Here is a 26113-nt window from a genome sequence, read left to right on the forward strand (position 1 = left end):
CACACCCCGTTCATTAAGTTATTTTTAAATTGAGGTACAATCTCCAGGAGTGGGAGTATTTCATCTTAAGAGTTGGGCATCGTTATGGCCACAATGTATAGTTTCCAAGGGGCTGCGTCCATGGGCTTCCTGTGGTTCAAGTCTCACCTCGCACAAAGATCTTTCACACCCTATCAATGAATTCCATTGAAAACAAGACCAGGCTCCCTTCCCACTTACCCCACTGGGCAGCTGTCCATTTCCCGTGATCTGGCTTTGCAAATCTCGGTGGTCTCATCTTCTGCTATGTCTGCTTCCCTGTGTCTCCCCGACACTGCTGAGGCCTGTGACTCCCCCTCACCCCATCCTCTCCTTGTTGTCCGCATAGCTCATATGCCCTCTCTGTACAAGGCACCCTCTTGCCTATACTAATGTCTTCTTACTTAGAAAAAACTCAGATTCCCATAAACTTCTCTTCCATCTTATTTATCACGTTTTACTGAAGTTATCTGTTTATGTGACTTTCCCCTCCACTGGTGCAAGAGTCCTTTCTGGAAACCCTTTCCTTGGCCCACTACCCAGCATGAAGCACTCGACTGATATTTGTTGAATGAGGGATTCGGGTGCCACCAGCAATCTGTTACTCTCCACCCATTTCCCCTCGTGTTTCCACCACCGGGTGTCCATGTTTCATCAGAGGGGGTGGTTTGCTGAAAGGTATTAAAATGTGCTTCCAGGTTTGCTTTAATTTAAATTTTTGATTACCTGGAAGGTTAAACTCTTCCAGAGTTTGTGACTTTCCTCATAAAGCAAGCACAAAGACCATGTTGAAAGGATGGCTGAATTCTCCTTCAGAAGACATGACATGCAAAGAGAAATCAATAATATGGGAAAAGATCCTTTAATATCTTCTAAATAATAGATCTATGATAATGCTAATATAATAGCATGGTGATAACTCCTTTTCCATGCAAAGTAATGCAGGCTTTCTTCTGCTCTTTTCGTCTTATGAAGTTATTCACTCCTGGGCGACACGAGACATTGGCTTACAATCAACTCAGCCACTGGCGAGATCTTTAGTGCGGCTCGGCTGGACAGAGAAACAGAAAAGGTGTACCGGGTACAAGTGGTGGCCACTGAAGAAGGTGAGCAAAGGTGGGGGACACAGGGGATTCTTGGGGAGAAGCTTGATGAGGTGGCGCCACCAGACTGGAGTGACCTTCCAGTGGTGGGAGAAGGGCACACGGTGCCCAGGAGAGCTCACCCTTCCTGCTCTGCTGCAGAGGAGAACCAGCTGACCCCTCTTCCTCAAGGCAGGGCTGACCTTGAACAGCGGCCAGGCTGCAGGGATGCTCCTCATTCTGGTTTAGGTAGGGACTACGGCCTCTTCCAGGAGGGTTCAGTGTTCCCACCCACACCACCTCCCTCCTTCAAAGCAGTTGAGGGTTGCTCCTAGGAGCAAGGTCCAGCCAGTGGCCTGTTGACCTGGGCCACCCCTTGCTTCCTTGAGCCTTAAATTGTAGCTCCTCAGGTTTCATCCTTTCTGAGGCGGAAAATGCGTTGTGGATTGTTCTCCATTTCAGTATGGGTGAGGATTACCTGGAGAGCTTGCTCAGTAGATGTGAGGCATTAGATTCAATCCTCAGAACTGGAGAAATAAGTAAGTAAGTAAGTAAATAAAGGAAAGAGAGATGAAATGAAATGAAGATCCTAGGAGTTTGCCTTTGGAGATTCTAGCTTGGTAGGGTTTAGGGGGACCTCAGTGTCCTGGTTTTGGTGAAGTGGGTGAACTTTTGAAAGGAAAGACCATTATATAGATAAACCCAGGGTATTTCAACCATCTCTGAATAATCTTTGCATCCCATTTAATTTAGTTGTGGTAATACATCATCCACTGGTTCTGAACATGGAATTCCAGGGAATTTTTCAAATTGATATAAACTAATAGGAACAGTATACGGCTGATAGTTAAAACATGGAGTTTCTATGCATTTACGTGAATTTTTCCAACTTGCCATAGGAATTGTGTTGATTTTATGCTGATCTGATACTCTATAAGCTAGTAAATATATCTGCATGGCTAACAAAAACAGAGAACTGAACAAGTTACTACTAAACAAATACAGTTGTTAAACAAAAAAATATCCCCCCCCCCAGTTTGGGGATTGAACCCAGGGGCATTCTATCTCCGAGCTACACCCCCAGTCCTATTTTTTCTTCTTTATTTAGAAACAGGATCTCACTAAGTTGCAGAGGGCCTCACTAAGTAGCTGAGGCTGGTTGCGAAGCTGCAATCCTCCTGTTTCAGTCTCTCAAGTACTGGGATTACAGGCGTGTGCCAAGCCTGAAATTAGAGGCAGGAATAGGGCACGGCAAAAGAAATCATTAGAATAGTCCCTATTGGTGAAAAGATTAAGAAAAATAGCCAGTGATGGTATATGCCTGCCATCCCAGTACTTGGGAGCCTGAGACAGGAGGGTCACAGGTTTAAGGAGAGCCTCGGCAACACAGTGAGACCCTGTTTCAAAACAAAAAATAAAAAGAGCTAGGGTATAGGTCAGAGGTAAGATGTCCTTGGTTTCAGTCTCCAGTAACATGCACACATGATTAAGAAGACCAAAATTTCAGGGCATGGTGGTGCACACGTATAATCCCAGTACTCGGAAGAGCTGTAGGTTTGAGGCCAGTCTCAGCAATTAAGGAAGAACCTGTCAAAACCAACCAACCAGACAAACAAAAAAAAGAGAGGGCTGGGGGTGTAGCTTGGAGGTAGAATGACTATGGGCTCATTCTCCAGTATGGAAGGAAGGAAGGAAGGAAAGGAGGGAGGAAGGAAGACAAACTTGCTGTCCTTGAGTTAAACGAAAGCAGGCAGAGACGCAGAACTGGGTGCACTTTGGACTGGGTGTGTTGGGACAGGCCCTCCCAAGGAGGTCAGCCTGGCTCATCGCTGCCTCAAGTTAAGCTCATTCCGCTCTCACGTTGTACACAGTTAACTCTCGATTGAAAAGCTCCCAGTTAAACAGCAAGAAGTTCCTGGTGAAGTTGTCCTCCTGCACACACCCTCCCACTACCACGGGGATCAAACGCTTCATTTTGCATGCGTCCCAAGGGGTTCTCACATTTTCAAAGTTTTGCAAACCAAGACCTCGGTTCCAAGCCCTGTTCCATTTTTTTTTTTTTTTTCCATTTTCAGTGGTTGGCACCGAAACAAAGTAAATAGACAAAAAAAAAGACTTGAACACTAGTGGATTCTTCTCTTTTGGTTTTGAGCAGTCGGGGGTGTAGAAGACAGTTGAGAAGGAAGAAAACAGGGTTTACTGGAATCAAAGCAGGAGCAAGAAAACAGGGCTTACTGGAACTGAAGCAGAGCCAGGCATTGTGGAAACGATCTGTGTTTGATGTCAGGGAAAATTGAGTTCATGTTTATGTCACACTTAGTGTAATAACTCGCTCCTCACATAACACGCAGAGGCACAGCCCATTATTCACTGTATTTTGTGAACAAGGAAACCAAGGCACTGAGAAATAACTTGCTCAGGAGCACACAGTCCCCAACCGATTATGCAGCAGAGTACAAGAGTTTCACCACCACATCATGATGACGTTGGTGCGGCCTTTCATTACTTTCTAGAACATTCACTGAGATGTGGGGTCCTCACAAAACCACGTGTATTTTCCAGCTCAACACAAGACTAGGATGCCTAAGGTGGTGGGCAGGAGTAACTGAGGATGGGGGTGTTAGCTAGATCTCCTGGACTGGAGGCTCTCTGCCACCCATTAGTGGGACTTTGATTACGCCATAGAACTTCTCTGAGCCTTGGTCTTCTCATTTGCAAATGTATGTCATGGTTGTTTTGAAGTAATATGCGTAATATTTTAGGCACAGATCTTTATATTATCACTAAGTCCTTTTATTTATTTATTTTTGTGGTACTGGGGATGGAACCCAGGGGCATTCTACCTCCGGAGCTACACCCCCAGCCCTATTTTTTATTTTGAAACCGGGTCTCACTGAGTTTTAAAGGTCCTCACTAAGTAGCCGAGGCTGTTCATGAACCGCGATCGTCCTGTCTCAGCCTACCGAATGCTGGATTACAAGCGTGCGCCGCCACACCCGGCTCTCATTAAGACTTTTGAACCAGTAATAAAGCCAAGTCTTTGTTTCTAAAAGCTTTTCTTCTACTATCTCAGTAGGTCTAATGTTTGAGTATTAATTTAAGAAAGAGATGCACAGTTGTACACAGTTATCTTGTACAACTTTCTTGGAAGAGGCGCATGAGCATGTCTACTGATGCCATGTTTTAATTATTCAATTCTCTAGGTGGGTCCTCCCTGAGCTCCAGGTCCAGTTTTCACCTGACGCTCACAGATGTGAATGACAACCCCCCGCGGCTGGCCAAGGAGTACACAGGCTTGTTTTTCTGCCACCCTCTCACCACACTTGGAAGCCTCGTTTTCGAGGCCACTGATGATGATCAGAAGCCATTTCGGGGCCACCAATTTACTTTTGCCCTTGGCAGCACAAGCTTTGAAAAGGACTGGGAGATTTCCAAAATCAATGGTGAGTTGTCAAAAGCACATTGAGTCAGGCACAGCGCTGCACACCTGTAATCTCAGTACTTGGGAGGCTGAGACAGGAGGATCATGGGTTCGAGGCCAGACTCAGCAACTTATCAAGGCCCTGTTTCAAACGGAAAAAAATAAAATAGGGTTGGGGCTGTAGCTCAGAGGTAGAATGTCCCTAGGTTCAATTCCTAGTACCACAAAAAACCAAAACTAAAGTACATTGAGAGAAACACTGATGGTTGATGAAATTAAGTTTCATTAACCTTAGAACTCAACACTGAACTTTTCCCATGCACCAGCAAGGAAGTTTATGCTTTGGAAACACACGTAAGTTCTTGGGGTGACTCACCTGTAATCCTAGTACTTAGGAAACTGAGATGGGAGGATCACAGGTTCAAAACTTGCGTCAACTTAGCAAGGCCCTGGTTCCAAATTAAAATAAGGCTGAGGATGTATCTTGGAGATAGGATGCTCTCTATCAATTCCTAGTAGCATGCACACACACACACACACACACACACACACACACACACACACACATACACACGGACATGGCCACAAGGTCTGGAGGGAAGAAAACCTGTTGCCCCCCCACCATCCCCTTTATTGTCGATGGATAGCTGGATCATTGGAGCGCCATTTGCAAATTTCCAATGATAGCCAAGAATCATATTTTACAAAATAATTTACAATCCCTTTATTGAAATATAATTGACATACAATAAATTATATCTATTTAATGTGCACAGTTTTGTAAGAATCACTGTATGGGAATGCCACTGAAATCAGTAGCACGATCCACTAGGAGAATTTTTTTTTTTTGCCTTTCTGTAATCCCTCGTCCCCATCTCCTCTCCCCCTCTCCTCCAACAGCGGCTGACCTGCTTTCTGTCCCTATACACTGGTTTTTATTTACAAATATGACCCCAATAGAATAGTAGGCACACTTCTTTGGCTTGGCTTCTTAGGCTCCATGTAATTGCTCCGTGATGTGTTCATGGCGCAGAGATCAGGACTCCCTTATCCTTCACTGGAGAGGCGCATCCCACCCTACGACTGCGCCACAATCTGTTATCCATTCACCTGATGATCATGTCATCTATTTTCAATTTTTGCTATTACAAATGAAGCTGCTACGTACATTTGTGAACAAGTATTTTGTAGTGACACACGCTTTCATTTTTCTTGGTTAAATAGCTTGGAGTGCAATGGCTGGTCATAGAGCAGGTGCATGGAAAAGTTTTTAAGAAATTGTCAAAACTACCTCCCAAATTGTTCTTAACATTCTACCTCCCAACCAGTGTCTGAGCGTTTCAGTTAGCCTTGTCTCCATCACTTGCTGTGTTCAGTTTTATTTTAGGCTAGTGAGTGTATAGTCATGGCTTATTATGGTTATAGCTTGGATTTTCCTAATGACTAACATATTAAACGTCTTTTCATGTATCGCTTTGCTATCCATATATCTGCACTGGTCAGATATTGTTTCCATTTTAGAAACTGAACTGTTTGGCTGCTTTTTTAATTGTTTTGTGCTGCTGGAGATTGAACCCAGAGGTGTTCTATCTTCAAGCTATGCCCCCCAGTTCTATTTTATTTTTTAATTAGAAACAGGGTCTTGCTAATTTGCTGAGCCTGGCTTTGAACCTGTGATCCTCTTGTCTCAGCCTCCCAAGTACGATGTTTGGCTTTATACCATTAAATTGTGGACAATTTACCTTTATATATCTTTGTTTTCACTCAGAAAATTGCATTTTCAAATTATAATAGTGTCTTTTTTTGTGTGGTACTGGGGTTCCTGGAAACCCTTCTACCTCCAGGCTACACTCCCAGACCTATTTTATATATTTTTTTTATTTGGAAACAGGGTCTCTTAAGCCAACGCGGCTGGCTTCCAACCTGCGTGATCATCCTGGCTCCACCTCCCAAGCACGGGGATTACAAGAGTGCACCACCATGCCCGGCTAAGAGTGTCTTTTAAAGAACATATTTTAAAGTTTTATTAAAGTCTGATTTAATTTTTTGTATAATTTAAGATGTTTTATTTATGGAATTTTTGCCAAACTCCAAGTCAATAAAATTTTTACTGTTTTTTTTTCTTCCTCCAAATTTTATAGTTTGTTTTTTAACCTTTAACTCTAATCCTTTCAAGTTAATTTTATATAAGATATCTGGTAAAGATCAGGGCTCACTTTCACTATGGCTATGTAATTATTATCATACCATTTACTTAAAACGTTACCCTTTTTACATCGAACTGTCTTGGCAACTTTGGCAATATATATAATTATATAACATACATATAAATCAAACCATATATGTACATATGTTTACTTGAAAATATACGTATATTCACTATATATGTAGGGATCCATTTTTGAACTTTTCTGTATCATGATCTCTCTCATACTGATACTAGACTGGTCTAGATTATTGCAGATCTATATGACATGAAATCAGGTAAGGTAATTTTTCCAACATCGGTCTTTTATCAAAATGGTTTCATCTCGCCGGGTGTGGTGGCGCACGCTTGTAATCCCTGCACTTGGGAGGCGGAGACGGGAGGATCGCGCAGGTTTGAAGCCAGCCACTCTGGCTTAAGAGACCCTGTTTCCAAATAAAAATATAAAAGTAGGTCTGGGAGTGTAGCCCGAAGGTAGAAGGGCTTCCAGGAACCCCAGTACCACCAAAAAAAAAAAAAAAATTGTTTCATCTCTTCTAGGTGTTTAACATTTCTGTGTACACTTCAGAATGTAGCTTGTCTGTTTCTACCAAAAGAAGCTGCTGAGAGTGTGACTGCACTGTGTTGAACCCATATGAGACTCTGGGGACCCCAACCTTCCAATTCATGAACACAGGCTGTGGCTCCATTTATTTATATCTTCCTTATTTCCTCTTGGCAAACTGTTTTAGTTTTCAGTGTAGAATTCTTGCAAAATTTTCTCTAAGCATTTTGTAGGATATAGGAATATAATTGATGATTTGGGGATGGTGATCTTGTATTCTACAACCTTGTTGGTTTCACTTACTAATTATTACATGTTTTGATTCCATAGACTTTCTACATTGACAGTTATATTGTCTTCAATAATGACAGCTTTATTTCTTCCTTTCCAGTCTACATACTTTTCTTTATCTTGCTTTATTTCTGGCGAAAAGCTTCAGTACAATGTTGAACAGAGGTAGTGAAAGCAAAAACACTCTTTTCTGAGCATAGGGAGAAAGCATTCCGTCTTTTCCCAAGTATGATGATCTAAGATATAGGTTTTTAGTAGATAATCTTCATTAGATTGAGGATTTTACTGTCTTTCTAATTTGCTGGTCTTTTTTCTTCTAAGGCAAGAGTGGATGTTAAAATTTTCAAGGGTGAGCCAGGCGTGGTGGTACACGCTTGTGATCCCAGCATTCGGGAGGCTGAGACCGGAGGATCACGGTTCGCAGACAGCCTCAGCTACTACTTAGTGAGGGTCTCCGCAACTTAATGAGACCCAGTTTCAAAATAAAGAATAAAAAATAGGGCAGGGGGTGTAGCTCGGAGAGCGAATGCTCCTGGGTTCCATCCCCAGACTCGCAAAAAAAAAAAAAAAAAAAAAAAAAAAATTCAAGTGTGGTTTCTGCAACCATTGGGATTATCCTATACTTAGCTGTTGTTCTGTTAATTGGTGAATTACTTGGTTTATTTTGAATTTGAAATCAACCATATATTTTTTGGATAAAGCCCTAATTGGTGATGAAATGTTATCATTTTTATATATTGTTGGATTTATTCTTTGTATCTACATTCATGGGAGATATTATTCTGCATTCTTCTTTTCTTTCTTTAACTTTTTATTTTATTTTATTTTTTGCAGTACTAGGGATTGAATCCAGGGGCATTCTACCTCTGAGCTACACCCCCAGTCCTATTTTCTTATTCTTTATTTTGAAACAGGGTCTCACTTCGTTGCAAAGGGCCTAAATAGCTGAAGCTGTCCTCAAACCATGATCCTCCTGGCTCAGCCTCCCAAATGCTGGTATGAGAAGCGTGAGCCACCATGCCCGGCAGTGCTCTTTTTTCCTTATAATGTCTTTATCTGGTTTTGGTATCAGTGATGCTGGCCTCCTGGATTGCATTTGGAAATACTCTACCTCTTTAGCTACCTGGAAGGGTATATATACAATTGGTGTACGATGTAATATAAAACATAGAATGATGTACTGGATATCACATCATTCTACTACTGAAAAATTGGTCTTTTTCCCTGATAAATCTGGCTATAAGTTTAATTTTATTGATATTCTCAAAAAACAGCTTTTGGTTTCATTTGTTTGCTGTTTTTCTGTTTTGTATTTCATTCTGTTTGTATTTTATTTTCTGTTTTGTATTTCTTCCTAAACTTTGGGAGATTTTACCAGTGAAGCTATCTGAGACTATGTTTTGTTTTGTGGGAATTTTTAATGATGAATTCAATTTATTTAATAGATATGAAGCTATTCAAGTTATATTCTTGGTTGAACTTATTTAGCATCTAGCAAGTAATTTATGTATTTAATTTGATTTGCTTAATCTCTTGGCATAGAGTTACTAGTATTTTAATATCTGCAAATATCCAATGATATCACATCATTCTAATACTGAAAAATTGATCTTTTTCCCTGATAAATCTGGCTAGAAGTTTAATTTTATTGATATTCTCAAAAAACAACTTTTGGTTTCGTTTGCTGTTTTTCTGTTTTGTATTTTATTGCTTGGATTTTATTTCCTTTATTCTTTTTTTTTTTTTTTTTTTTTTTGGTGGTACTGCGGGTGGAACCCAGGGGCTTTTCTATCTCTGGGCTACACTCCCAGACCTATTTTATATTTGAAAACAGGGTCTCACTAAGTTGCTGAGAGCCTCACTCAGTGGCCAAGGCTGGCTTCGAACCTGTGCGATCCTCCTGTCTCCGCCTCCCAAGCTCTGGGATTACAAGCGTGTGCCACCACGCCCAGCTGCTCCTTTATTCTTTTTATGTTGTTTCATTGTCCTTATTGTTTTATTAAGGTGAAAGCTGAAGAAGTTAATGAGACCTTTTTCTATGTTAACATGTTAGACATTTGGTGCTACGAACTTATTTCTTGATGCTACTATAGCTCCATTTCACAAAATTTGATATAGTGTGTATTTTTATTAGTTCAAAATACTTTTTCTTTAGACTTCTTCTGTGATCCATGTGTTATCTTGGAGAATATTTTCTTCATCTTTCTGGTTTCTAATTTTAATTTTATCATGACCAGAAGAAATATGGCTGATCTACTTTTAAATTTTTTGACTTTTCTTTAGGTGCTCTAATTTACATTGCTTTTATTTTTTGTTCTCTTGAAAATAACTCAAATTTTCTCTTGATTTTTTTTTTTACAGCACTGGGGATGGAACCCAGGGGCATTCTAACTCCAAGCTATACCCCCAGTCCTATTTTCTTATTCTTTATTCAAAACAGGGTCTCACTGAGTTGCAAAGGGCCTCACTAAGTATCTGAGGCTGTCCTTGAACTGCAATCCTCCCATCTTAGCCTCCTGAAAGCTGGGATTATAAGCGTGCACCATCATGCCCAGGTCTCTTGATGCTTTTAAGATGTTCTGTCACTAAGCTTTAAGTAACTTGACAACGTTTCTTTTGTACCACAGTGTATAGTTTTGTTCATCCTTCTTGTTTCTGAGTTTTTATGATTTTCTTGCATCTGAAGGATTAGAGTGTTCATAAGACTTGGAAAAATATTAGTCATTATTTCATCCTCTCAAAGTTCACTGGTGCTAGGCTTACATTTTGGTGTGTTTATTTCATTTTTGATAGTTTTTATTTCTATGTCTTTAAGTTCATTTTATTCTGCTTTATCCAATTTGCCATTAATTCCATCCACCATATTTTATATCAAATTTTATAGTTTTCACCTTTATAATTTGAGTTGTCTTTATATCTTACACGTCTATATTTAACATCCTCCATCTTTCATCTATTTCCCTAAACATGTAGGATATGACTATAATAACTATTATCTCATTTTTGTCCTCCATTTATATTATATGCATCAGGTTTTAGTAGGTTTCAATTGACTGAATTTTCTCTTGAATGTCTTTTTTTTCCTTTCATTGAGTCATAAATTTAGATGCTGAGTATTTTTATATTCCCACAAATTTTCTTGAGCTTCATTCTGAAGTTAAATTGCTTGGAAATAATTTGATGCTTTCATCTATTATTGTTAAGTTTGGTTAGGTAGGATAAGGACAATGTTTATTTTATAACTAATGTTTCTGAATGTCTGAGGCCAAACCTTCTGCCTGAAACCCCATGAAAACTGAGGTTTTCAGCTCTTGGGAGCAGGGACTATTCCTAGCTCTTTGTGAACTCCCAACACTGCTCTACTTGCTCTTGTACATCAATCAACCAGTGCTCAGCGAGACCGTGGAGATCCCCGTGGCACATGCACGTGTGCTCTCCCCAGTCCTCTGCTCTGTGCTTACCTCTCCTGATTCCAGCTCCAGTGCCGCACTTCAGGGCCACACCAGGGCTCTCCCCTCCCCCATCACACATTCAGGCCCTGGCATTCTCTCTAGCTGTGAGCAAAGGGCAAGTGTAGCACGTATGGCATTTGTCTGTCTTCTTTTGAGGATCACTGCCCTTTGTTGTCTAATATCCCACATCTTTAAGGCCATGGTTTCATATATTCTTTCAGTTGTATTTGGCAAGATGGAGAATCTGGTCCTTATAACTTTTCTAGGAAGCATAAGCCAAAATAATTTTAAATTTGAAAATATTTTCCCCAAACCTGAAAAGCGTCTTGGCATATAGTGAGTCAATAATACGTATTAAATAAGAAGCAGGAAACGAATGTGAATTTTTATCACTTGATTAAGCTGTTGTGACTGAAGGCTTAGAGGAATCTACCCTGTGTTTCACTTAAAAAGAAAGGCTTAATATTCACTATTTTGGTGTTTAGGGCAACTCTAGAATACAACTACTGTGGATACTGAGGACCAATTGCAGTTTGCATTCATTTCTACCCAGAAATCATGACTTGAACACTTAAAGGATGCTTTAGCCCTCTTTTACATGATAAGAAGATCCGTGCAGAAGGATTTGGGTGGTATTTTGATGACTGAATTCACGTCTAACCACTTCCCATTTAACCTTAGTATATAATGCAAAGGTGAGTTTCATTCCTGTTGTTCTGGAAATCATGTCATCCACTTTCCCCCTTTCTGCCAGGAACTCATGCCAGACTCACCACCAAGCACACGAACTTTGAGGAGAGGGTTCATAGAGTTTTGATCCGCATCAACGATGGGGGTCAGCCACCCATGGAGGCGACGGTCCCTTTACCAGGTAGGTATTTTGTACAGGAAACCCAGGACAGTATCTATCACCACAGGCAGCGTAGGGGAATGTTTATCTTTGATATGGGATTCTGTGGCTGTTCACTTGAAAACTGATCCTAGCAAATCCTGTTCTGCTTTTCAGTGACATTCTGCTCATGTGTAGAAAACAGTTGCTTCCAGCCAGCAGGGCACCAAGATGGAATGCCCACCGTGGGCATGGCGGTTGGTATACTCCTGACTACCTTCCTGGTCATTGGTGAGTATAACCTACATCAGGGGTTCCTGTCTTCATGGTTTGGGAGGGTTGATACTCAAATGGCAACCTGGACCCTAGCCAGGGACCACCAGTCAACCACATCAAACTTTCCTGCTTAGAACATATTGCTTCAGAACCACCTGCTACTTCTCATTGCCTTAGTAGTTTGGAAAATATAAAAGAGGCTTTGTGTTAGTCAGCTTTCTGTTACAGTATCAAATACCCAAGACAACCACCTTATAAAGAGAAAAGTTTTTTCAGCTCATAGTATCAGAGTTTCCCGTTCAGGATCAATCGTCCTGGTGCTTTGGGGGCAGTGGGGAGACCGTGTGTCACAGCCAGAAACAAACAATAGAGGAAGGGCCTGGGGTCCCACTATTCTCACTGGGGACAAATGCCTGTTGTGATCCAAAGACCTCTTACTAGTACACAACTCTGAAAGATTTCGCCATATATGGATTGAATGAATAGGACCTTATAACTTCATACTCTTTTTTTTAAAAAAAAAATAGGGTTGGAATTATTACAAAATTCTTATGGGGTTTTTGAGCATCTAGTCTTTCTTCCATGATTCCTCCTGTAAAATTACTGCTAGGTTAATTTCCTTAAAAATTCCCCTTTCATAGTCAACTCTGATGGTATACATTTAGTACTAAGATATATAATGTAATTTTGTAGGATTCCTGAGATGGGAGAAAACAGAGGGCTTAAGCAGTCTACTCCACAGCATAGGCTGGAACCACAAGGAAGGTGATAAAGAAAATGTGTATTATGTGTGGACACAATGAAAATAGGTGTTAGGTAGCATGGTGGGCACAAAGTTGTTGAGAATTGGGTCAGAATGTTCAGATTGGACTATTATTTAGGAAGAGGGAAGAAATACTCGAGTATGTAGGAAATTCAGGACAACTATTAGATGCCTATGTATTTAGAGGAGTATAAGACATTGGGTTCTGTACTCAGAAGAGACAGAGACAGTCACTAGTTAGGCTATGACTTGGGACTTGATACATACTGAACGCAAGTTATAAGCTTGTTTAGCCAAGAAAGCCAGTGCCAAGAACCCCTTCTTCACTGGGATAACAAAACTTTGTTGAACTAAATTGAAGTTACATGAGTCACTTTTGCCTAAGAAGATACTATTTTACATTTGATGATTCCATCTATTTGACCTCGTGTTTTCTCTTTTAGGGATAATTTTAGCATGTGTGTTTATACGCATTAAGAAAGATAAAAGCAAAAATGGAGTTGAAAATGCTCAGGCATCTGAAGTCCAACATCTGAGAAGCTGAATTTGAAAAGGAATGTTTGAGCTTATACATCAAGAAGCTATTTTAATGACGCAACTGTTCAATTTCATAATTTTCCTTTTTGCCCAACATGTGCACTATAATTTTTTTTACAGATATTCCCTCTTGCCCTTTAATATTTTACTACTCTTAGATATTTCATATGCTGTAGACGTTAGAGATATTTTCCATGTTCCCATGACATTTCCCCCTCTGCAAAAACCTTAGCTACTTAACCCAATCCAAAAGTGTCTGTATTTTCCCTTTCAAGAAAGATGAGCTGATAGAATACTCTGGACATTTTTGTTTCACCAAGGAGGTTTACCAGTTGACCAACATAGAACTTCCATTTATGCTTTTTTTGATTCTATCCTGTGTCCCCTTCTTCTCTGGTCTCTCATTGAACATAGAATATTTATCAGACAAAAGAACAAAATGAGGTCTCAGGAAAAATAAAAGAGCAGCCCCACCCCTCATTAGAAACAGCAGCTCTTCTGTTCTACTAACTAACTACCTTGGGCTCAATGTGGCGGATGCTGCGCTCTGATGGAGGATTTCCAGCTTAGGAATGGCACAGGCCCCCTGGAAGACACCACGCACAAAGACCTACTCCATGATCCTGGGGGTGTTCACGACCTACCATGCTTACATGCTGCGCATGTTTTATTTGTACATTAATAAAGTTTTAGTTATTATATATTTAATGAGTGGAAGAAAAAAAAAAGGAGGTATGAATGTGGTGACAACAAAAATCAAGAATAAATGTTGGTTGCAGTTGGTTTTGTTTCCCTGATCTCTTTGCCTGCTTTATTTCATTTGGGGAAAGAAGGGACTAAATACCAATTACTGTTTATCAAAATTGACGCCCAGTTAAAATTAGTGCAGAAAGAGGTGTCTACAAACAAAAAAGTTACTGCTTGCAGGGTTGTAAGTGGAGGTGCTAGGTGGGTGTACTAGGGATTTTAAAATTTTAAATAAGGAAACTTTAGAGAGCTGAGAGCGCCTCTAGGCCTGGAGCTGTTTTGCAGCATTCAGTATGATGTCAGCCCTGCGGAGTAAGCTGGGAAGAACTCAACTGCGGCGGGATGTGCAATGATGGCTATGGAAGCAGACCTGGGCTTCTTTTTCATAAACAATCCTCTTGGTGATCTACTGTTTTTAAGCGCAAAAAGGTAAAATACCCAAACTCTGTTTTTGAGGCCTCGACATTGCTTTCTTGTACAGCATTAAACTGTGCCTCAAAGAATTTTACCTGTCTCCATACGTGGCCCTTGGGAAGTCCTCACAGTGGCTCAGGTTTTCTCCTGGATCACTTCACATTAAAAGGTAAAAGGAAGTGAAAATCCAAGAGCACCACAAGCAACTATACTTCACAAATTATGCCACAACCTTGTTGTTGTTGCTTTATAAGTGCCTATACTACCGAGAGCTGAAGCAGTCAAGCAACAGCAACAAAAGACAGCGTCTCATTATATTGCTCAGGCTGACCCAGAACTTCTGGGCTTGTGTGTGTGGGGTATTTGGGATTGAATTCAAGGGCACCATACCCCCTATTTTTTTTTTTACTTTGAAACAGGGTCTCACTAAGTTGTGGAGGACCCCACTAAGTTGCTGAGGCTGGCCATGAACTTATGATCCTCCTATCTCAGCCTCCCAAATACTGGGATTACAAGTGGGCACCATCATGCCTGGCTGAGCTTAAGGGATCTTACTTCCTCAGCCTTCCAAGCAGCTGGTACTACAGGTGTGGGCCACCATGCCCAGCCCTGTGTGTTTTTCTCCAAAGAATGACTGATGTGACAGGTCACTTAAAAGTGTATTATTGCTTGTCCGGCTTCTTTTCAGGAAATCATCATTACTAAAGAATCAAGGTAGGTCTGCTGAGATGAGCTTGGGGTTTCTCCTGCCTCACTGCCATGTTGTCCTCCCAGGGGGAGCTAGTGTCACCTGATAACAGGTTGATCATACAGAACCATCCTGTCTAAAATCACTATTCATCCATACTGCCGCGCCTCTTCTTCCCTGGGCTGGGATCCTCCTCATCTCAACCTCTTCATCTTTCCACAGCCTTCCTACAGATCTTTGTCCATTCTTGATGTCTAGTTTACACACTGGTCCCTCTGGGAAACCTTCTCTGCTTTCCTCTAGAGTATCAGGAGACTGCCTCATGTAAATTTCCACAGCATGCAGATGTGAAAGACCTCTACAACAAAAACTATAAAACATTAAAGAAAGAAATTGAAGAAGACCTTGGAAGATGGAAAGATCTCTCGTGCTCATGGATAGGCAGAATAAATATCAAAATGGCCATTCTACCAAAACTGATCTATTGGTTCAATGCAATTCCCATTAAAATACCAGTGACATTCTTCAGAGACCTAGAAAAATCAATCATGAACTTCATATGGAGAAAGAAAAGACCTAGAATAGCCAAAGCAATTCTTAATAATAAGAAACATGCAGGAGGCATCACAATCCCAGACTTCAAATTATACTATAGAGCAATAGTAGTAAAAACAGCATGGTACTGGCACAATAACAGATATACTGACCAGTGGATTAGAATAGAAGATACAGAAACAAACCCACACATCTTTAGTCAATTAATCTTTGACAAAGGGGCCAAACACATACATTGGAGAAAAGACAGCCTTTTCAACAAGTGGTGCTGGGAGAACTGGCTAACCATTTGTAAAAAGATGAATCTAAACCCCTATATCTCACCAAACACAGGAATCAACTCAAGATGGATCAAAGACTTAGAAATTAGACCTGAGACTATGAAGTTAGTAGAGGAGAGCATAGGTTCAACACTACAACATATTGGCACAGGCAGTAACTTTCTCAACAAAACCCCCAAAGCTCAGGAAATTAAAGCAAGAATAAACAAGTGGGATAACAAACTAAAAAGTTTCTTCTCATCAAAGGAAACTATCAACGTAAAGAGGAAGCCGACAGAATGGGAAAAGATCTTTACCAGCCACCATTCTGATAGGGAGCTAATATTAAGAATATACAAAGAGCTCAAAAGACTCTACACTAGCAAAACAAACAACCCAATCAAGAAATGGGCAAATGAACTAAATAGACACTTCACAAAAGAAGAGATACAAAGGGCCAATAGATACATGAAAAGATGTTCTTCATCACTGGCCATCAGGGAGATGCAAATCAAAACTACACTGAGATTCCACCTAACCCCAGTAAGAGTGGCAAGCATAAAGAAATCAAACAACAACAAATGCTGGCGAGGATGTGGGGAAAGAGGAACTCTCTTACACTATTGGTGGGAATGCAAACTAGTTCAACCACTTTGGAGATCTGTGTGGAGATTCCTAAGAAAGGTTGGAATAGATCCACCACATATGATCCAGCTATACCACTCCTGGGTATCTTTCCAAAGGGGTTGAATTCAGAGAAATACAGCAACATATGCATACCTATGTTCATAGCAGTACAATTTGTAATAGCCAAAATATGGAACCAACCCAGACCACCATCAACAGATGAATGGATAGCAAAACTGTGGGAAATACACACAATGGAATTCTATTCAGCCATAAAGAAGAACAAAATTATATCATTTGCAAGAAGATGGAAAGCCCTGGAGAACATTATGTTAAGTGAGATCAGCCAAGCACAGAAGAAGAAGGTACATATGTTTCCTCTAATATGCCCAAACTAGGAAACACAAAGGATACCAGTGGGACTCCAGATAATGGAGGGGAAATACCAGCAAAGTTTGAATGGAAAGATAGGAGAGGAGGAAGGCTGATCCTGATTAATGAGGGTCTATATCTGAACATGTGTAAAATTATGAATAAGACCTGGTTAACCTAGACAACCATTGGTGGGAGGGGGGAAGGGAAAACGGGGGCGGGGGGGGGAGAGGGCACCAAATATAGTTTAAATGTATACTATTTATGTTCAATAAAAATTGTTAAAAAAATAAAGAATAAAAAATAGGGCTGGGGATGCAGCTCAGAGGTAGAAAGCCCCTGGGTTCAATCTCCAGTACTTAAAAAAAAAAAAAAAAAAAGTAAAAAGGGCTGGTGATAGGCCTTGAAAGTAGAATGCCCCTGAGTCGAATCCCTAGTACAAACAAGGAAAGAAAAGAAAATCCACAAATAAAAATCTGAGATGACCTCTACAGAACCTAATGGAGAAACTCTTGCTACATTGCAGTATGCATCATGGAAGTTTGGTAAACCTAGAAGCATAGGAGTTACCAGAAAAAAATATAGTATCTTATAATGGCAACTTTGTTTTTTAGAGGTACCCGGGATGGAACCCGGAGGGGGGGGTATTCTACCTCTAAGTGACACACCCAGCCCTATGTTTTATTCTTTATTTTGAAACAGGGTCTCACTGAGTTGCAGAGGGCCTATGTAATAGCTGAGGTTGTCCTTGAACCACGATCCTCCTGTCTCAGCCTCCCAAATGCTGGGATTACAAGCGTGCCCACCAAGCCCAGCTTAACGTCAACTTAAAATTTTTTTTTCCAGTGTATACTTCAGTAGCATTAGACACTGGCACCACCAGCACAACCATCTCTAGAATGTTTCCATTTTCCCAGTAAAACTCTGAGCCCATTAAACAATAACTTTCTTTCCCCCAGACTTTGGTAACATTATTCTCACTCTCTGTCTCTATGAATTTGACCATTTCAAGTGCTTCCTACCATAATGTCAATATTTTAAAACAGATTTTATAATAGCAACAAAGAGAAAAAGATGCAATCACTGAAACCTGGAAGTTACTTCATGAGACCCTCTCAAGGTTGTTATCTTTGATTTTATATGTATTCACATGTGTCACACACACTGCATACAAATGCATAAAGACATAGGTACACAACATGGACCATGCTTGTGTGTTCCCCAAACATCATATATGTTCACATTGCTCCTACAGTTCTCTTCATAAAAGTCCATTTTGTTCTGACTGGGCCCCATGAATAGTGGTTCTGCTGATGACCAGATGTCTACTACCAGAATTCTAAAAAAAAAAAAAAAAAAAAAAGCATGATTTTTCTAAAATACCCAGGGGTACCTGGAGCAGTTTTTAAGAAATACTTATTCCAGGGTCTCATCTTCAATTGAGTTAGTGTTTCTGGTCATGGGGTCCTAGCCTTAGTATTTGAAAAAAAAAAGTTTTCCCGGGTGATTGTAATATACAAGCACTGCTGAGAATCTTCATTCCAGACAATCCCTGGAAGACCAAGTTAGTGCCAGGCGGGTGTGGAGTAGGATCCCATTTTTTTTTTCTTTTTTTTGGTACTGGGGCTGAAACCCAGGGGCATTCTTTTTTTTTAAATTTATTTTTATTGGTGCATTGTAATCATACATCACATTGGAATATAAGACTTGAGAGGATATACAAGCACACATCATCCAATTAGCCCTCGTCCAGCCCCCATCCCATTCCCTCCCCCTCCCTTGATCCCATGCTTGTTTGGTGATTAACTTTGATACATATGTTTATGTACCTCCTGCTTTTTAAAGAGGCTCCATCCTCCCCTATTCCATACCCTCTGATTGGTCACCTTAATTGCTTCACTATAGGGCCCTTTCTATAGCTCGACCACTTCCTGTTGCCTGTTTCCTCCTAGTTATTGCTGATTAGGGGAAGCATCTGGTTTTAATTTTCTGCGATATTTCTCTGTGAATGCCACGTTGCAAATACCGATCCCACTCTTGACGGCCCCAGTTGTGGCCTTGCTACCTGGTGGACTGATCAGACCTCGCTGGCTCAAGCAGCAGCCTTGCCTCAAGGGAGGCCCTGGTTCTGGCCTCACTGGCCCCGACACTGGCCTAACCCCTCAGCTGGCTCCGATCCCGGCCTCAGAGGCCCCAGCACCGGCCTTGCCTCACGGCAGGCTCCGATGTTAGCCGATGGCCCCGGCATCAGCCTAACCCCTCGGCAGGCTCCGATCCAGGCCTCGGAGGCCCCAGCATAGGCCTTCCTCGCAGCGGGCTCCGATCCCGGCCTCACTGGCCCCAGCACCGGCCTAACCCCTCAGCAGATTCCGATCCTGGCCTCGGAGGCCTCAATAATGGCCTTGCCTCACGGAAGGCTCTGATGCCGGCCGTTGGCCCCAGCACCAGCCTGACCCCTTGGCAGGCTCTGATCCCGGCCTTGGAGGCCCCAGCACCGGCCTTGCCTCACAGCAGGCTCCAATCCTGGCCTTGCTGGCCCTGGCACCGGCCTAACCCCTCAGCAGGCTCCGATTCCGGCCACACTGGCCCCAGCACTGGCCTAACCCCTCAGCAGGCTCCGATCCTGACCTCAGAGGCCTCAATAGAGGCTTTGCCTCACAGAAGGCTCTGATGCCGGCCAGTGGCCCCGGCACCGGCCTAACCCCTCAGCAGGCTCCGATCCCGGCCTCGGAGGCCCCAGCATCGGCCTTGCCTCGCGGCAGGCTCCAATCCCAGCCTCGCTGGCCCCAGCACCAGCCTAACCCCTCGGCAGGCTCCGATCCCGGCTTCAGAGGCCTCAATAGCGGCTTTGCCTCACAGAAGGCTCCGATGCTGGCCGGTGGCCCCAGCACCAGCCTCACACCTCAGCAGGCTCCGATCCCGGCCTCAGAGGCCCCAGCACCATCCTTGCCTCACGTCAGGCTCCAATCCCGGCCACGCTGGCCCTGGCACTGGCCTGACCCCTTGGCAGGCTCTGATCCTGACCTCGGAGGCCCCAGCACCAGCCTTGCCTCACGGCAGGCTCCGATCCCGGGCTCGCTGGCCCCGGCACCGGCCTAACCCCTCAGCAGGCTCTGATCCCGGCCTCAGAGGCCTCAATAGCGGCCTTGCCTCACGGAAGGCTCTGATGCTGGCCAGTGGCTCCGGCACTGGCCTAACCCCTCAGCAGGCTCTGATCCCGGCCTCAGAGGCTCCAGCACTGGCCTTGCCTTGCGGCAGGCTTCGATCTCGGCCTCGCTGGCCCCAGCACTGGCCTAACCCCTCGGCAGGCTCTGATCCCAGCCTCGGAGGCCTCAATAACGGCCTTGCCTCACAGAAGGCTCCAATGCCGGCCGTTGGCCCCGGCACTGACCTAACACCTCGGCAGGCTCCGATCCCGGTCTCGGAGGCCCTAGTACCGGCCTTGCCTCACGGCAGGTTCCGATCCCAGCTTTGCTGTGTCTGTCGCTGGCCTCACCTCTCAGCAGGTTCTAATCCGAGCACCCTCTTCGCCCAACTATTTGTCCCACGTTCTCGATGGTGCGTGGTGGTAGCATTCTGCCTCTGGGGTCATTACTTCAAAAGTTCCAGGTGTAATGTATCAGATCTCTGCCTCCCCTGAGTACTGGCCACTGCCATTGCCACTGCCTCCACCATTTCCAATCTTTCCCAAGCTCTCTTTTCACTCTGAATGTTGTCCAATCTTCCTAAGCATGCGCGATGGTAGCATTCAACCTTTGGTGTAATTTCTCCAAAAAAAATAAATAAATAAGGTTGGTAGGCTCCAATTTCTGCTTCTCCTGAATACAATTCTCCACCGCCAATGCAGAGACCGCTTTCAGCACCGCCTTTCTCCTTGGTCTCCGCTAAAGTCTCTCTCCTTACAGGTGATGTCCAAGATTCTTAACAATGTAGAGAAGAAGCAGTCCTCCTTAGCGGGGAATTTTTCCAATAATTCCAGTTCATTTGGATAAGTTTTGTCTGCATCTCTAGTATCCTGGCATCCGCTACCTCCTTGACCCCTCTCTGATATTTTCCTTTTTTCTTTTTCTTTTCCTTTTTTACAGGGTCCTTCCAGGTGGAGAGGGGGGTCGCCTAGGAGAGCCCCACCAGCGCCTGCCCACTCGCCCAGGGTCGGGGGCCCAGGGGCTCCAGACCACGGGGTCCTTCTGGGTGGAGAGGGGGGTCGCCTAGGGGTGCCCTGCCAGCACCTGCCCACCCGCCCAGGGTCTGGGGCCCGGGGTCCTTCTGGGTGGAGAGGGGGGTCGCCTGGGGGCACCCCACCGGTGCCTGCCCACCCGCCCAGGGTCGGGGGCCCAGGGTCCTTCTGACCCAGGGGCATTCTATCTCCAAGCTACACCCCAGCCCTATTTTTTATTCTTTATTTTGAAACAGGGTCTCACTAAGTTGTAGAGGGCCTCATTAAGTAGCTGAGGCTGTCCATGAACCGTGATCCTCCTGTCTCAGCCTCCCGAATGCTGGGATTATAAGCATTGCCACCATGTCTGGCTTAGTGGGATCATTTTAAGAGCTTTCTGTGGACTGAATTGTATCCCCCCCACCCAATAATTCATGTATTGAAAAATGTAATCTCCAATGTGACTGTATTTAGACACTTGGGATTTTAGGAATTGGCATGGTTTGGATCTTGAAGGTCCCACAGAAGTCCATGTGTGAAAGGCTTGTCCTCAGGGTGCTGCTGTTGGGAGGTGGTAGGATCTTTAGGAGGAGAAGCTGGTGGGAGGTCTTTAGGTCCCTGGGAGTGTGCCCTGAAGGGGGTTGTGGCCTCTTGTCTCTTTCTTTCTCACTTTCTGGTCATAGGTGAGCAACTTTGATCGCAATGGGGCCAATTAACCTTAGACTGAAACCTCCCAAACTGTAAGCCCAAATAATATTTTCCTTTATATGATCTCACTAAGCCAGGCATGGTGGCAATGCTTATAATCCCAGCATTAGGGAGGTTGAGACAGGAGGATCACGGTTCATGTCTCAGGTAACTTTTATAGTGACAGAAAGCTGGAGATCATGAGTTCAGGTTCTGACATGATAGGATAATGTCCTTAGAAGAAGGGACAGACAGGCCAGAACTGGCCTTCTCGCTGTACACACTCACATTTGGAAGGCCATGGCAAGGAGGAGGCTGAGGCTATCTGCAGGTCAGAAGGAGTGGCGTCTCAGAAACTGGCTCTGCAGGATGTTAACCAGAAACTTCCAACTTTTAGAACTGTGAGAAATAAGCATCTATTCTCTTTTGTTGTTTTTTAATTTTCTTATGGTATTGGAGTATGTGTGGTGGGGACTTGATTCTGAGACAGGAGAATTGAGGCCAGTGAAGACCTGAAGCATCTATTCTTTTAATCACCCAGTCCATGGTATTTTGTCATGGCAGACTGAGATGACTAACATGAAATCTAAACCAGAATCCTACTTTGGAACAATGCCGGCTGCCCAGTCCCCTCCACAATTCCCTCAGCTCCCTGGAACCTTTAGCTCCTACCAGTCCTGTGCCCACTTTCCCCCAGATGCTGGAAGACTGTGATATAAAACTCAAGGACAGTAGGAGATGCTACCTAAGAGAAATCCATTTCCTGCCCTCAGAGATCCCTGGACTAAAAGCAGCAAGGAAGAAAAAGACCTTTACAATGAAGATTATAGAGCACTGAAGAAAGAAACTGAAGATGGAAAACCTCCTGTGTTCTTGGATAAGCAGAATAAACATCGCCAACAAAACCATACTCCTCAAAGCAATCAGATTTAATGCAATCCTATAAAAATACCAACAACATTTTTCACAAAGCTAGAAAAAACAGTGCTAAAATTCACATGGGAGAACAACAGACCCAACATAGCTAAAGCAATTCTGAGCTATAATAACCATGCTGGAAGCATCAAAACACCTGCTTTCAAACTATACTACTGAGACATAGTAACTAAAAAAGCATGTCATGAGCATAGAAACAGACACATAGAGCAATGGAATAGGAGATACAGAAATAAATCTGCACACGTATAGCCAGTTGATTTTTGACAAAGGAGCCATAAGACAATATGCTGGAGAAATGACAAATTGTGTAATTTCTTAAATTGTGCTGGGAAAACTGGCTAGCCATAGGTAGAAGAATGAAACTAGATAGGTATCTCTTACTCTGCTCAAAAATCAGCTCAAGATGGTGAAGACCTACAAATTAGACCAGAAGTTATACAATTACTAGAAAAAACATTGGACCAACTCTACAACATGTAGGCCCCAGTAGAAACTTTCTCAAGAAGCCCCCAAGGCCTAGGAAATAAAACTGAGGATCAATAAATGACTAGACATTAAGTTAAAAAGCTTCTGCACAGCAAAGGAAACAAGAGAGTGTGAAGAAAATGAGAGACTTCCGGGAAGATGGTGACCAAGAAAAGCGGGGCTTAAGAGCCCCGCTAACAACAAATCTCCATTACCACAAAATCAGCGCCTTTCATAGCCAGAAAACACCATCACCAGTGAAACAAAAAATCACCAGGCTCCAGAGAGAAAGCGGACTGAGAACAGAGTCACAGAGGAGATAACTGGCCTCACACCCAAGGACGCGGCAGACGCGGCAGCAGCGCCATACTGCCGGCGGCACCGGCGAATTCACGGGACGGCTACAGCAAGCCGAGGTGAGCCACTGCGGAACAGCCAGGCGGGATTTCTCCAAGCAGAGAGCGTCTAAAGCTCCCAGTGGCTGAGCTCAGCACATGCTGCAGGGATTCAGAGTCGAAATCAAAACCAAGAAGAAAACGCCAGCCCCATAGCCGAGGGTGTAGCAGCGGCACCATATTGCCATCGGCGGCAGCAGCAGCAAATTCAGCGAGGCCAGTACACCTACATCTGCGCACTCAAGAACAGTGAGTCAAATTGTGGGCCACAGAGGAGAAATCCCAGTACTGTACTCCCTGGGACTTGACCCAGTGGGGGAGGGGCGGTGGCAGAGATATCACACCATAAGAGAATGTGCAACCTGGCACCCCCCACAGTCTAAAGCAGCCTCTATCGACTCTCTGGGTCTGAGACTCTGTGATAAAACCCAGTAAAGGAGTAGTGGGGTCTGAGATACTACTGACTTGAGATCCAGAACACCTTAAGTGAAGTCATAGTGACCCAAGGGAAGAACCCAGAGAAGGCACAAACATCCAAAATCATGGGAAAGAGGAATAATACTGGAGCAATGAATGCACACAACCCCACAACATCAGAACCCGATAAAACAGAAAATCAGAGATTTCTAGAAGATCAAATCAGGAAAATAACTGTAGAAATAATAGAGGTGCTTCGAAAAGAACTCAGAGAGAGCCAAAAAGAGATAAAGGATGCAATTAATAAAGTAAAGGCCTCAATTCAAAGCACAAACAACCGATTAGAACACATGGAGAACAGAATCTCACTCTTAGAAGATGAGCAATCCAAAAATGAACGCATAGTTTCTAATCTAGAAAAAAATATCCAACAGCAGGAATCTGATATTGAAGAAATATGGGCCCATTTTAAGAGAGCTAACCTAAGAATAATTGGAATAGAGGAGGGAAAAGAAAGTGAAACCAAAGGGATCAACAATCTCTTCAAGGAAGTAATAGCAGAAAATTTTCCAGACATCGAGCAAGAGGCCGATACACAGGTCCAGGAAACTTATAGAACTCCCTTTAGACAGGATCGGAGAAGAGGATCCCCACGCCACATAATTATCAAAATGACCAATGTGGAAGCCAAGCAGAGAATCTTAAAGGCAACAAAAGCAAAGGGCCAAGTGACATTCAGAGGCAAACCAATTAGAATCACTCCAGACTTCCCAAACCAAGTTATGAGAGCCAGAAGGGCTTGGAGTAACATATTCCCAATTCTGAAAGAAAACTACTTCCAGCCAAAAATTTCCTACCCAGCAAAACTTTCTATCAAATTAGATGGAGAAATAAGAAGCTTCCATGACAAACAGAAACTGAAGGAATTTATGTCTTCAAAACCAGCAATAGAGAAAATACTCAAGGAGATTAACTACAAAGAAGAAATAGGTAACACACACCAGAACTAGAGAAACAAGATTTTCCATCCAACAGACAACTAAGATTGGTTATCTGTGGAGATTCATTATTTATGTTAGTCTTTTACCTATCTCTAAAGGGTATTGTTTGCCTTTACTGTTGTTAATTTTTAGGATTTCTAGTTGGAATATTAATATACCTTCAGATATAGCATTTGGAAATATTTTATCCCATTCTATTAGTAACTGTTAACTCTGTTTACATTGTCTTTGGATATACAATATTTTTTTTATTTTTTAGGGAGTTTGTATATGCTTCTGTTGCCTGTGCCATTGAAATCATAACCAAGAAATCACTGCCAATTTCAATGTTGCGAGGTTTAATGACCCAGATTTTCTCCTAAAAGTTTATAGTCTTAAGATTTATATTTAGGTCTTTTATCTATTTTGAGTTAATATTTGTATATGGGATTAGGTAAGGGTCCAATTTTATTCTTTTCCATGTAATTATTATTTTTTAACAATATTTAGTTAAAAGATTAATATTTCCACCACCAAATGTTCGTGGAAACCTTGTCAAAAATAACTTGACAATATAGGGAAGAATTTAGCTCTAGGCTTTTATTTAACTCCAATGGTTTATATATCTGCCTTTAGAATAGTACTACACTGTTTCAATTATTGTAGCTTTATATGGTTTGAAATCAGAAAATATATATCTTCTAGCTTTGTTCTTTTTCAAGATCGTTTTGGGTACCTAGAGTCCATATTCCATATTAGGATAGATTTTTTTCTGAAAAATAAATATATAAATATATGATAGTTTCACCTAAAAAATAGAAAAAAAATATTCTCTGGTAAGAAAGAAAGCAAAAAGAAATATTGAAATGTCATCTTTAAGTCATCAAAAGCTTGGTATCAGACAAATGAAACTGTTATGTGAGATTACCATTTTTAATTTTAGATAAATTGCCATAATACTAGATGTCAACTACTAAGCCAAGCATGGGAGG

General features: G+C 42.5%; 1 protein-coding gene across 6 annotated transcripts in view; it reads left to right on the plus strand.

Moving 5' to 3' along the window:
• The window catches only part of CDH17 (cadherin 17), a gene marked incomplete at its 3' end in the record, with an annotated part of 57185 nt that extends 43759 nt beyond the window's left edge, over positions 1 to 13426 (plus strand). For 3 of the 6 annotated variants that reach the window (XM_080693508.1, XM_080693510.1, XM_080693511.1), the window contains 5 exons: positions 994 to 1124; positions 4304 to 4543; positions 11769 to 11885; positions 12021 to 12134; positions 13326 to 13426. In XM_080693508.1, the coding sequence (XP_080549634.1) occupies positions 994 to 1124; positions 4304 to 4543; positions 11769 to 11885; positions 12021 to 12134; positions 13326 to 13426 (703 nt within the window). The remainder of the gene's footprint in view (positions 1 to 993; positions 1125 to 4303; positions 4544 to 11768; positions 11886 to 12020; positions 12135 to 13325) is intronic. The other 3 variants (XM_080693509.1, XM_080693513.1, XM_080693512.1) reach the window with 3 other exon arrangements.
• Between the last annotated feature and the right edge of the window lie 12687 nt (positions 13427 to 26113).

Source organism: Muscardinus avellanarius, assembly GCF_963383645.1.
Source record: "Muscardinus avellanarius genome assembly, chromosome: 4".
NCBI classification, from domain to species: domain Eukaryota; kingdom Metazoa; phylum Chordata; class Mammalia; order Rodentia; family Gliridae; genus Muscardinus; species Muscardinus avellanarius.